The sequence below is a fragment of the Rhodofomes roseus genome (assembly GCF_022264815.1).
Source record: "Rhodofomes roseus strain CIRM-BRFM 1785 chromosome Unknown C8Q71scaffold_14, whole genome shotgun sequence".
NCBI classification, from domain to species: domain Eukaryota; kingdom Fungi; phylum Basidiomycota; class Agaricomycetes; order Polyporales; family Fomitopsidaceae; genus Rhodofomes; species Rhodofomes roseus.
The window spans coordinates 775,927-788,151 of NW_025952970.1; the positions used below are offsets into that span (position 1 = coordinate 775,927).

At 58.2% G+C, this 12,225-nt stretch overlaps 4 protein-coding genes across 4 annotated transcripts; 2 read left to right on the forward strand and 2 right to left on the reverse strand.

Moving 5' to 3' along the window:
• Window positions 1-85: 85 nt before the first annotated feature.
• Window positions 86-828, reverse strand: C8Q71DRAFT_134537 (uncharacterized protein). Its single transcript, XM_047916503.1, has one exon. The coding sequence runs from the start codon at window positions 693-695 to the stop codon at window positions 219-221; it is 477 nt and encodes a 158-aa protein (XP_047777458.1). The 5' UTR covers window positions 696-828; the 3' UTR covers window positions 86-218.
• An 83-nt stretch (window positions 829-911) lies between these two features.
• C8Q71DRAFT_767910 (uncharacterized protein) lies at window positions 912-1,920 on the forward strand (the record flags this gene model as incomplete). The annotated part of the gene is made up of 7 exons (XM_047924232.1): window positions 912-970; window positions 1,037-1,143; window positions 1,170-1,225; window positions 1,262-1,319; window positions 1,343-1,640; window positions 1,664-1,801; window positions 1,887-1,920. Coding segments are annotated over exons 2-7 (615 nt in total), but the record flags the coding sequence as incomplete, so codon positions are not given.
• Window positions 1,921-3,547: 1,627 nt separating this feature from the next.
• Window positions 3,548-5,450, forward strand: C8Q71DRAFT_767914 (uncharacterized protein). The gene is given in 3 exon segments (XM_047924233.1): window positions 3,548-3,652; window positions 3,668-4,306; window positions 4,360-5,450. The coding sequence occupies 2 exon segments, from the start codon at window positions 3,727-3,729 to the stop codon at window positions 5,409-5,411; spliced, it is 1,632 nt and encodes a 543-aa protein (XP_047777460.1). The 5' UTR covers window positions 3,548-3,652; window positions 3,668-3,726; the 3' UTR covers window positions 5,412-5,450.
• A 3,240-nt stretch (window positions 5,451-8,690) lies between these two features.
• Window positions 8,691-9,408, reverse strand: C8Q71DRAFT_724933 (uncharacterized protein; the record flags this gene model as incomplete). Its single annotated transcript, XM_047921656.1, has 2 exons — window positions 8,691-9,187; window positions 9,246-9,408. The coding sequence occupies 2 exons, from the start codon at window positions 9,406-9,408 to the stop codon at window positions 8,691-8,693; spliced, it is 660 nt and encodes a 219-aa protein (XP_047777461.1).
• Window positions 9,409-12,225: the final 2,817 nt, after the last annotated feature.

Here is a 12,225-nt window from a genome sequence, read left to right on the forward strand (position 1 = left end):
ACTGCGCGACGACGAACAGGGGGGAGGGCGGGGAGGATGAAGGCCTCGGTGCGGTCAGTAGCTTCGTTCCACAGCCGTGTACGTGTACTTACCGTGCGGTCTCGCTCCGTCCACGTCTCCAGTCAACTGCCCACTGCGTGCCTCGTCCTCGCTTCGGCCCCGTTCCCGCGTGCTGTCGGACTGTGTCCGCCGAACGCGCGCGCGCGACGAAGGGAACATTACGACGTAACGCTCACGGGACGTGTTGTCGGGCAGTAGCAGGGGGTGTGTGCGTGCGGCGCATCATGACTGAGTTGCGCGGGGGCTACGCGTAATTTGTTGGTGGCCCGGCATTGAGACGGTGCCGACTGGTTGTTGCACGTCTTGAAGCGTGCACGTCGGTGTCTGCCCGGTGTCCTGTTGCTGACGAGAGGTGCTAGAGGGCCATAGGTGGTGATCGACCCATATTCCCTGCGACAACATATGTCGCGCCGCGCCACTCCCGGTGAACGAAACCGTGTCGAGCGGGCTAATATGTAGCATTTTGAGAGTCTTGGGTTCCCGCGTAGTGGCAAACGGCGACGTTCCGCGACGTCGGCGAGGCGGGATATGGCTGCCTTTGGGCGACTTGGCTGGGCGGTACAGAATGCCGCGAACACGCACGGCGCACCGCTGTGTCGGGTGATCGAATCGCAAGCTGTGCGGGCTGCTTTCATGTCGCGCGGCGTGGCAACTTCGACGAGCGCCGCGCACGGACGTCCTGTCGATTAGCGATCCCCGCGCTATGCGAGGGTTGCCAGGGCGGGTATGGGTTGCAACAGTCATGTTGTATCCGTCGACACGACACGACGCGGCTCGTGCGCGGTCGATGGAACGGCTTCGTGGGATCCCGGGCGAAGGACGAGGATAAAAGGGGAGGCCGTGGATGGGCCACTGCAGCTCGACCTGCGTCTTCGTCCCGTCTTGTGCATCGTGAATCCGCCCTACGACGGTAAGTGGGAGCCCGCTTCGTCGCACGACGTGTATTGCTGACACGTTCGCTCTCGAAATGTTGAAGTCGCCGAAGGGCGCGTGCACAACGCGTGGGGAGACGCGACGTGTCGCTCGTCAGCGTAAGTGTCGTCGCGACGCGAATGCAGAATACGTACCGGTTGGCTCCCCGACGTGCCGTACGCTGCGCTGCTGTCCAGGGGCACCCCCGGGACCAGACGTAGCGCAGAATGCTGCGATACGGTCCTGCCGGTACGTAGCATCGTCGTGCCGTCGAAACACCGCTGACGAGGTCTTCGCAGAGGGGTTCGCGGGGGCGTGTTCTATTGTTAGAGCAAGCCGCGCTCGTCGTACAGGACCAAGGTTAGTGTAGTAAGTACGTACGTAGCGTACCGCCCGTTTGACGTACATGTTGTGTTCAGGCGTGTCGAATTGCGCGGCGTGGCCGTCAGTTGTCGCAGTGGTGGAGATCGAGGGGCGGCACGGAGATCGTATGGTCACCGAGGGCGCGCTGATGCCTTCGCCCGCGCTCCGATTTCGGGCTACATTCCCGCATCGTTGTCTCGTCGCCTCCTCATCCTTGCATTCCTCTCCTTCAACCATCGCTTGTACTCCGCGCCGGTTCGTTCAGCGACCGTCCTCGGTTCCCCCCGCTCCTGCGTACTCCTGGGGTGCGTCTGGACAGCGCACGCAGGGTAGTGATGGACGTGTGGGTGCGGTGTGGCGTGCGTTGCGGGGGGACGACGGACACCGGACGCGAGAGTTGGCCGTATTCCGGCCCTGAGATGGGCACCCGCCGCGCGAAGAGCGTGCGAACCGGTGTCTGCACGGTGTTCTGTTACTGAGAGGCTAGACGACCGTAGTTGGTGATTAAGAATGAAGCGGTCATGATGTGCGTGACAACGCACCGTGCAAAGCGTCGTGCCGCGCCACGTCCGGTGCACAAAATCCGTGTCGAACGGGCTGGTAGATGATGGTACGAGACTTGACTACCGGTGTAGTACAGAACGGGGACGTTGTGTGACGTCGCCGAGGCGGGACATGGCTGCCTTCAGGTGACTTGACTGGGTGGCACAGAACACCTCGCCGCGCCATGTCCGGTGCGCGAATTGGTCTCGAGCTGCCTGGTATGGCTTTGCACAAGAGTTGGGTGCGCAGGCCGTGCAAAACGGCAGTGTGTCGCGACGTCGGCGAGGCGGGATATGGCTGGCTTCGGGCGACTTGGCTGGGTGGCACAGAAAACCTCGCCGCGCCGTGTCCGGTGCACGAAACGACGCCGGGCGGGCTGGTATAGCATTTTGAGAGTGTTGAGTACCCACGCAGTGCCAAACGGCGATGGTCCGCGACATCAGCGAGGCGGGATATGGCTGGCTTCGGGCGACTTGGCTGGGCCCCAGAGAACGCGGCGCCGCGCGGCGTCCCGCGCACGGAATGCCTCCGGACAACTTGCAGAACGTCCACGCATGTCCTGTGGATCGTCCCATGTCGTTGCTAGGACGCTCCGATACGCGACGGATGGACCCGAGGGCGGAAGTGGGTCGGGGCGGAGACTTTGGCAGCGTGTTTGTGTCGATGAATGCGCGCGAAGAGGTGCTGAAAACGTAAATGCGACATACGTGGACCGATTATGCACCAAACGCACGGCTCATGGGTGTCGGCGGACTCGTCTCGGGCGCGGGCGTCGACTGGTACCGGCGGCGGGGGCGGGCGAGCAGCGGGGAGGGAAGAACGGCGGCGAGAGCGGGGAACAGAGCAGAGACGAGACCGCGGAACGGGCAGTGGATGCGTGCGTCGAGGGCGGAGCATGGGTGCACTGGAAGAGGTCGACTGGAGGCGACGACGGGCAAAAGGCGCGATCGACGAGCGTCGACGCGGCGGCTGCAGCCAATGAGCGGTCTGAGCGAGCGCCTCCGGCGGCCCATGACGCCGCAGCCTGGGCCACGCGTCGCGTCCCAGCCCGAGGGCGTTGACGACGCGGGGCGAGAACAGGTAAGTAGCCAGATCAGGCCTTCAGAAGGAGGAGGTATGTAGCCACCGGCCGCTGCAGTCGCACGCGCGATCATGGGCGGCCCTGGCATTGGGCGTCTAGACGGTGACAGCGTTGCCTCTTTTGGATATGTACTCGAGCGTCTAACCAGTAATCGTTCGGAATTAGTGTGACAATCAGCGACTTCGTGCGATATCCTGCTCGTAGGGATTATGACATCCTGCTCGTAGGGATATGACCTTCTTATGTTTCGACTCACGATTCTTGAATGGCAGTTATGCACTAGGCTGTTTGAGCACCACACGTGCTTGGCCAGGCCCGGGGTGTGCATGAAATGTGCGTGTTGTTCTGCTTCAAGTTCACTGCCTCGACCACTATCCTTCACCTCCGTCACTATCTGCTCATACATGTGCTCTTATGCAGGTCCTTCGACGTTATGTGGCCTGGCATTGCCTCCTCATCCAGGGAATCCAGCATGGCGATTGCTGTGTCATTCAGGATATGACCGATTTCAAGGCTGACCGTCTCGTTGGACTGCGGCGCACGTCTTCGTGCCAGCATCGTAATTGAGCATGGCGTCACGCTAGCCAGATACACGAGTTCAGCTTGCCTCAACCTCCCTTTTCCGCCGAGCATCGTGGCGCGGCTCGGTACTTAAGCCTCCTCCCGAGCCCTGGCAAGGTTCGAGGCATCTGGAACTCTCTTCCTTGAAACTCTCTTCTCTTTGCTATCTCAGGGCGCCCGCAGGACGGCTCTCGACGTCGAGCGAGATGCTCAGCGCGCTTTACCGCATGCTGCAGGCCAGCCCTGCTCCCGATCCCGGACAAGACCGCGCGTCGGCGGACAGTGCCAGAGAAGACACGAATGGCGAGGCGCGTGCGGCGACCAGTGCAGATGATTCTGGTCTCGGGCTGGAGACGATGCGTCTAGAGCGAAGACCGTCCGTCGATGCTAGCGCAGTGATGGACGCTAGGCGACGCGCCCCTTCCCATGTTTCGTGGAAGACACCCAACGTGAATCCGAGTCCCAGTCCCATCTCTGATTCCGTATGGAGTTCGCAGTATGAAAGTCATTCTGCGTCGGCACCATCATTGCTACTGCTCAATCCTGGGTCAGCGACAAAGGCAGCGTCGATTCATCGACACAGCTCACAGTCCTTGCGCACCCCGTCCATCACAGCCTCAGAAGACTTGTCGAGGCGGAACAGCCCGGAAAAGAGGGAGAACGTCGAACTCTATCCTCCGAGGCATCTCCCAGTGATTGATCCACGTGTGCGGTTCCCCAGCGGAAGGAGGCCGTCGACGGACTCAGTGCCCCCTACGCCGGAATCCACCAGGGTGCATGACGGACGTGAGTCGATAGGACACCCCTTCCACACATCTCTCGTTGACGATGCGCTACAGACCTCGCTGCATATCCAGGAGCGTTCATCAATCGGCCCCTCAATCGTACTACCAGCCAAACGTCGACAAGCACGACCGCCTCTGTGCCCGCTATCCCGCCTCTGGACCTCCGGCCCGACTTCCAAAAGACTATCGGTCCGCCCATTCGCAAGTCGCGTCTCCCGCCGCCGACGCTGCCCACCGTCGTAGGCAGTCCTCATCCGGGAAAGTACTCCGTCATATACGAGGACGGCTCTTCTGCGCGAACCTCGCGAAGCTTCGTCACCGCACCCTCCGTGCATTCTGTTCGCGACGTGTCCACGCCCGAGCCTAGTGGCGACGCACAGCATGCAGAGGAACGCCCAGTGCACGCACGGGATTATGCTATTTCCACCACGTCGAGCGTCGACGTCACGCCTGCAGTGCGGACGAGCGGCCTCCCAGAGGGGCTGTACGACATTGACCTGGGCGAGCCCTCGCACGCCGGAACCAGTACACACGCCGGGAGCACCAGCACGAGTCCGCGGCTCACACAGCCTCTCCTGCCCGCACCTCCCAGCGCCATCCCGCGCCGCCCGCGCTCCATCTCCTCGGGTGGCTCTCGCTCTGAGAGCTACATCTACAACCGCTGGCTCAGGGGCGTCTCCTTCGGGAGTGGCAACTACGAGTTCCACACCCCCCGTGCGTTCTCGCGCAGCCAGAGCCGATCGTACCTCGCAGGGCGGGCGGGGATGACGAGCGCAAGCATCCTTTTCTGGCTGGGCTTCATCGGACCGTGGTGTTGGCTCATCGGCGGGTGGATGCTCACCACGGAAGGCGAACTCGAGCCCGAGTTCAAGCGTGAGATGGACATCAAGCACGGTGCGGACGCGATCTTGCCCCAGTGGTTCAGGCATGGCAAGAAGCGTGCGAGGGTGGAGACTTCCTCGTGGCGATTGACTGGCTCGCGGGCGTCGAGTTTGCGGAGGCGATACCCGAGCGGGAGGCTGCTGAGGTGGGATCGGGCGCGGCGACAACAGGCGCTGGAAGGGTACGACGACCGAGGAGAAACTGTGAGTAAGGCCTCTCTCTAGGTTTATAAAGCGCTGGCAGGCCTCTCTCTAGGTGTAGAAAGCGCTGGCAGGCCTGTTTCTTGGTATACAGGGCACTTGCAGGGCTCTGCGTACACGAGAGCGTGCGGGTTCCATTCGCACTCGAGGCACGGGGATCCGTTCAAGCCCAAGGTGCGTCGTTACTCGTATATAGCTACAGTACACCAATGAAACCCGTTCGTCTACGAGCGCTCTCCACAGCGGCGAGCGTTCGAGATCATCTCACACAGCTGCTGTCATTCCCGCCGTCCTACGCCTCTCGCTATCTCGTCCAGTCACGGAACGGCTGTCTGGACCCTTCACCAAGTGCGGTGTTCCGTTGGGGGCTACGTGCCCAAGAAGATCGCGCGCAAATGTGTAACATCGCACCTACGAGCCTGCGGTCCCGTCAGCAAAGAGTGCACGAGGCAGACGCGAGCTCACCTTCAAGCAGCCGCCGAACGGTCCACGTCCGCACGTATCGCTCCGTTTCCTCCGTAGACGTTCCTGTACATCACGACCGTCTCCGCGTAATGCGCCGCTTGATGCACGATGCTGCGCTTCTCCTCGTAACGTTGAATATCACTTGTTGAACCTGCATGACCACTCTCGTCAACAGCCAATCCAAGAAGGTGGACTCAAGACTCACCTGTCGCCGCATTCAGAGCAACTGCCAATCGAGACGTCCCAGTCTCGCCCGCACGCGCCCATCTCGAGCTTCACATCCTATTGGGCCACCTGTCACGCCTCCACCCTCGCCACGCCGCCCGTCCGTGTGCCCCGCAAGGTGGCCAAAGTGACCTTCGCAAGTCACTCTTACTTGTAATCAAGCCAGCGTGCACCCGCTCGCGCCTGAGCTGCGTCTGTAGCTTGATAAGCAATCAACGTCCTACTGAATAATCGCAGACTTACCGAACCGCCGCGACTCTCTGCAGATGCCGCTCGACCCGCCTTCTTCTCGCTGGCCATCACTGTTGTGCATCCCATCTGTGAGGCTTCCTGTCCGTATTGTGTCTCGGGCGGCATCGGACACAACCATCGCTATCCGAATGTTGTTGATACATGTCGTCGTTGCGTTCTCGATGGGCACCACCACCTATTCGTCAAGTCAGTAACTGAGCTACCAAATGGAGACAAGGACCGACCTCCGGACTCGGAGCGGCTATTGCGGCGACGCGTGTCCCGCCGTCGAATAGTGACAAGCGGTCAGCTGTCACGGTCTACAAGTTGCTGAGACCGGCCTCAACCAACGCGGGACTTCGGATGGCCAGTCCACAGACCGAATACTGCACACAACCACGTAGTAAGCTACACGCCCTTTTTCATTCGCATGCAGTGCTTACCGATCCGCGTGTCGGCAGTGATTTTCTGTGAAGACGAGCGGGGCAGTCCTGTCATGTGGTTGCAAACCCGCTCTGAGCTCTTGACAGGCGATCTGTGACTTGAGCGCGTGTTCGAGCGTGACGTCTCGATCCAGTTTGTGTGCGTTGAAGAAGCGGCCATCCAGTTGGGAGCGCGCTCCGCGTCTTACAGCCTGAGTACGTTCTCTGCTTGCCTGCGCAATGAATAACTGCGAAGGTTGAGAGATGCTTTGCTGATGATTTCATCAACAGAGGTTACTTCGCTGCACTACTCGAGTACGTACCTCGCTGTCACAGCTCTGCTGACACGAGCCCTCTCAGGTTCGATGTCCGACGCGCCGGCACCATCAAGCTCTCCCTTGGACCAAGCTTTCCGTCGCTGTCTTCTACCAGACAACGGCTGGATACCGCGCGGCACAGACCGCCTTCGGTTCCGGTCGTGATTGAACGTATCGCGGTGGCTTGAACCAAGCTTTTTGAAATCAATTCAACGGAACTGCTGATGTTAATGGGGACAGAAACGGTTGGGAACCACAACAAAAAGGACACACCAATGTCTTGAATATGAACGAGCTCTTCGTTCCAGTTGGATCTACCAGATTTAGATAGTTTCTCTTCAAGGCTCGGACTTCATGCGTGAGCACTGTTCTCACACCTCACGCCCTTAAACCTCGTGACGTCTCTCCGATGCACACCAGTACTGACTGTCTGCGTGCACTGACGAGCCAGCAGATAAGTGTTCTACAACCTCAGTAAGATATACTAGTACTCACTGTGTATGAACAGTTGCATCGACGAGGAGGAGGTTGAACAAATGGGTCGTGGCGTAGGTCAGTAGGGTGAGTGTCAAGACTTAGAGGCTGTACACCGGCAATCACAGAATACACAGATTCAGGACATGCAGTGTACGTTGCTACTCAATCACAACTGATCGGTTGTCTTCGGTGAATTAGCAATACGTTCAGAACTCCGACCCTGGACGGGTCCAACAAGACTGGCTTGTTGATGCGCGCACTGTCATCTCATTCCAAATCTGGCAGTTCCTCATGTGTCAGCTTCGCTTTCAACTGTGGTCTGGGAGCCACGTCCCAGACTGTAGTGCTCATGGTTCTTGACACAGCCCCTCCAGATTGTCCTATGGACAGCAGACTGTACAGTATTGGGGACATCCTCCATACTATGCAATCTCCTGTTCACAAGCCAAGCCGCCAGGACAACTGATTTCGTAAAGACAGAACCAGTACAATCTCAGATCACACTAGAACAAGTCAACAGAATACATCGGGAACATTGCTACGTACAACTACCACGGTGTACCCTCACCGCAATGGTCCGCGCCTCGGCTTTCCTATTTGCCGATGAGTCGTCGCTCAAGTTCACTATGATACATATTCGCTAGGATACATACTCCGAGGATCTCCGCAAGGAACAGATCCTGCTGCTCAAACGCGTCAGTGCATGCCGCCGGGGGACAGCGAATTCGGATAGGTTTCCGAGGGAACCTACTAGGTTAGGTCAGCGCGCGAGGCCCCAGTGCTGTGATTGGACATAGTACTAAGAGCCGCCTTTCAATTCGCCGTTCCGGCAGTGTATTGGCCACCACTTACAAGCCCAGAACTGTTGACTATTGCCCAATGCCACAGCATTGATCCCTCGCAGGACGAGACAGCTGACAAGGGAGATGACGAAGTCTAGGAAACAGTACGGCGCGACGAAGGCTGGCAGCGCGCTGTCAAGCCCGCACGGAGGAGGCCTCGTGATGCTGTCCAAATCGGGCAGCCGGACACCTTGTGGCGTGCAGTGGCGAGTGACCGCGTTCGCGCGTTGCCCCGAACATCCATCCTCCGCTGCCAATCCCCGCTGCCTCGACGCGTCGCGACACAATATGACATTCAGAAAACACGAAGACATAAGAAAACTACTAGTTGTCAAATCCGGACGCGCTCTCGATGTCCGACACGCCGCCGCCACCGCCGTCAACCTCCGCTTCACCGTCCTCAATGTCCTCGACCTCCGTCTCGTACGCATCAGAGTCGTCGACATATGGCTTGCTTTTAGGACCCATGCGGATCTGTCTTGGCGGCCTGGAGAGCCGAAGCCAGGGAAGCACGCGCTGCTTGCCGTAGTCGCTCCTCGTAGCACGGCGCGGGCGCGGAACATACCACCCGGGAGCAGCTTTCTCGACGGTAAGCACGTCGCATTCTTCACGCGAGAGTCTATCAAAGTGCATAAAACCACACTGAATGCGACCGCACAGCTGTCGCATGGTGCGAATCCCGCCCGGGACGCGACTGAGATTGGCGAACGTAAGGTGCTGTGGCCAACCTTCAAGGCAGACACCATACTTGGCGGCGATGAAGGTGAAAAAATCCTCTGCGTTCCAGCGCATCCGGGCGGTTGAGTCGCCGGTAAAAGTCCCTGGATTGGTGCGTCAGTCAGACTATCTCATGATCGAGTATGTGAGTCTGGTACATACGCAGTCTCTCTGTCAACAGTCGGCGTACTTCCCCTCTCTCCTTCGCGAGGCGTGAGCTGTAGGTCGCCTTGGGGCTCGCGAAGGGCTTGTGTTTGATCACGAGAATGGGCCGGAGAGGTCGCCGCCGACGGGGTGACTGGGTGAGTACTTTGTGCGTGAACATGAGGCCCGAGGGTGTTTGTGGCGGCTGTAGGGGAGGTCTGCTGCGACGGCGGATGCAGGATTGGCGAGCAGAATAAGGTATACATCTATATGTATCCTGTGAATGCTCAATGCCCGAGATTGAACGGCTTCGAGAGCTGAACCAGTCAGCAGACCAATACCATGCCGACGGTCTGTGCTGCTCGTTTCAGAGCAGTTCGCCGCTACTACGTAACATCGACGCGACGGTCCGGGGCGCTGGATGCAGCGTACCTGCACGGCGTTTTGCTATTTTCAACATCAAATGAGTGGCCCTTGACTTCGCAGCAGACGGCAGATGCTCAACTAAGCCTAGCGCAGCTCCGTAGGCCCATCGCGGCTTGGTCCTCGGCTCAACAACCCTGCAGATTATGCGACGCTCTCACCGGTGTGTGCGTATCACTCAATAGGTGTGCCCGCTGTCAGTAACGTCCTGGAATCGCACTTACGGCACGCGTAGCGGCTACGGTGGCACATCACTACCGTCCGACAAAACCGCGCTGTACCTGCGCGAAGCAAATTAGGCGGGTCTGCCGCCAGAAGACACCAATGCGGCAAGCCATCTCCCTGCCGCTCTCCCGAGTCGTCTGCGTGCTGACGGATGCTGACATGCGACCAAATAGCGACGGTTTAGGTGCCCCATGACATCTGCTCGCCCGAGCAGATACAAGTTCCAAGCTTCCTAGGTCCTCAAGAGTTCTAATAAGTAAAATCCCAGGCAGCAGCAATAATTATAGGGTACGTCGCTTCACTTCTCGGGGTCCTTAGATCTGCCGACGCATGGTCGACTTGGAGTGTCATTGCGGGGCGGCACGAGAAGTAGCGTCGTCGCGATTCTATCCAGTACAGACGCATTACAGGCAATGTTATCGTCTGCTTACAATCACAAGTGGGGAGTGTGCTCATCATCGCGAGCCCGGAACGTGTGGTGCAGTCATGTCATAGTAAGAGCCACATAGGATGGGATCGTCGTTCAACACAACGTGCAGTGACATCCTCGGCTCTATGGGTACGTTACACGCCATTAACGCGGCCACTGGCATTGTATCTTCGCTCAGTAAGATAGAGGCATCATGAATAATGCACAAATTGATGCCCAATGCGATCCAGGCGACCTCAAAGTCCACCAAGCTAGTCCGCTCGTGTGATTGGTATGTGGCTCCTAACATATTCACCGGTCATATCTCACGATCTCAGGATGTATTGAGCGGCTTGTCATCGCCCGTCTCCGGGACGCATCAGTCACGTCCGGTACAGCAACAATCAAGAACGCATAGCCCGCCGCTTGGCTCGGCAGTCGTCTTGGGATGTCAGCGAACTTGAAGAGTCGCGTCTGTCTGTTCAATGTGTGTCTGGTATGTACGAGGCCGCGGTGACGTGCAACGGGCTGCGGGTTGCTGATAGTGACCACGGAGACACTAGGCACTCCATGTCATGTGCGTTGCAAGGGGCGCGGGCGGCCATGATCCGTGCTCTCAAACTCCACCGTGATGCTTGCATGTCGGTAGGGCCTCGGAAAGCTCAGCGGCGCGGATTCGACGTACCCGTCACTGGGTGGCCGTTGTACTTCGAGGTCGACAGCAGCGAGAGCGGCGTGTCACACTGTACACTACGCCCACAGCGTTAAGCGTCTGACCGGTTACCGGCAAGTGGCCCAAGACACCGGCTGCGGTGTCGCGAATGCAATTCGGTCAGAATGCCTGTTGTACGGGAAATGATACTGTAGTCAGCCTGAGCATGAGCGCAAATGCGGACCAGTAGTAACTGCGAATTGAATATGCGACATTGGGAATGTGCGGAGAACGCGTTCGGGTACTCACAGATGATATTACAGTGTCGGAGAACGGGCTATCGAGGTCGCTGGCTGCTTCTCTCGGAGAGTGTACTTGGTCATCACCGCAGGACATTGAGACAATCCAAATGATGTCGGAGATGTACTATCAATCACGATTGTCCACTCCAGAATGGCCGAGGTACGAGCAGAGAATAAGTTGCAATTGTCGAATTACAATGGTATGTTCAATACTAGTGCCTTGGTATTTCGCGAGGCAGAACGGTTCCAATAAAGATCACGACGCGATCCGAATCAGCGAACTTCAAACTATAACCGGTTTGTATGTCAGATACTGTAGTGACTATCTTCGGCAACACAACTAAGACCAAGTACTGTAATAATGATAGAGTTAATGGGGACAGAAGGGTTGGAACTGGCGAGCGAGCTGCCTGAGCTCAAGAGCGATGTCGAGAACGCTGCCCATCGGGTAATGGCAGTGGGGCGAGCGTGAGCGGCACTGTAGTCTCCGCGTAGCCTGAATGAGCGAGACTGGTAACAAACGGGCTTGTTTGGGATGTCGTACAACGGCGTAATGTTGGTTCAACCCCGAATCTAAGCCGGTCTATAATGACACTGCCAGTACTTGTAGCTGGACTACCGGTGTGCGTACAGCAGCTCCTAAACACTACCACGCCGTGCTGCCTCATTCACATAGCATAAGCATGCCAGTGGAAGACATGCTCGTCTTCGTTCGCAGACAGACCTACCAGTCCAGACTGACTTCGCTGCGACGGTGACTAGTAGTTCGCACCGCTCGGCATTGGCTTACGACGGTAGCAAAGTGAATATATTTCGTCCCCGGCAGTAATGTACATTTGTTCGGGAACATACCATACCTTGCCCAGCGAACCGGCTTGAACAGACAGGTTCAACAGACGCGAAGCTGAAAGACGTCAGACGTAAGATGCGGCTGGCGACCTCGCTGCACGTCGAGGGACGGCGCGCACTGCAACCGTACCCGGTGTT

Coding starts and splice junctions, on each gene's coding strand:
- C8Q71DRAFT_134537 (XM_047916503.1), bottom strand. CDS start 695: ATGAAAGCAGCCCGCACAGCTTGCGATTCGATCACCCGACACAGCGGT.
- C8Q71DRAFT_767914 (XM_047924233.1), top strand. CDS start 3,727: ATGCTCAGCGCGCTTTACCGCATGCTGCAGGCCAGCCCTGCTCCCGAT. Junction 4,307..4,359: donor CACCAGGGTGCATGACGGAC/GTGAGTCGATAG, acceptor GATGCGCTACAG/ACCTCGCTGCATATCCAGGA.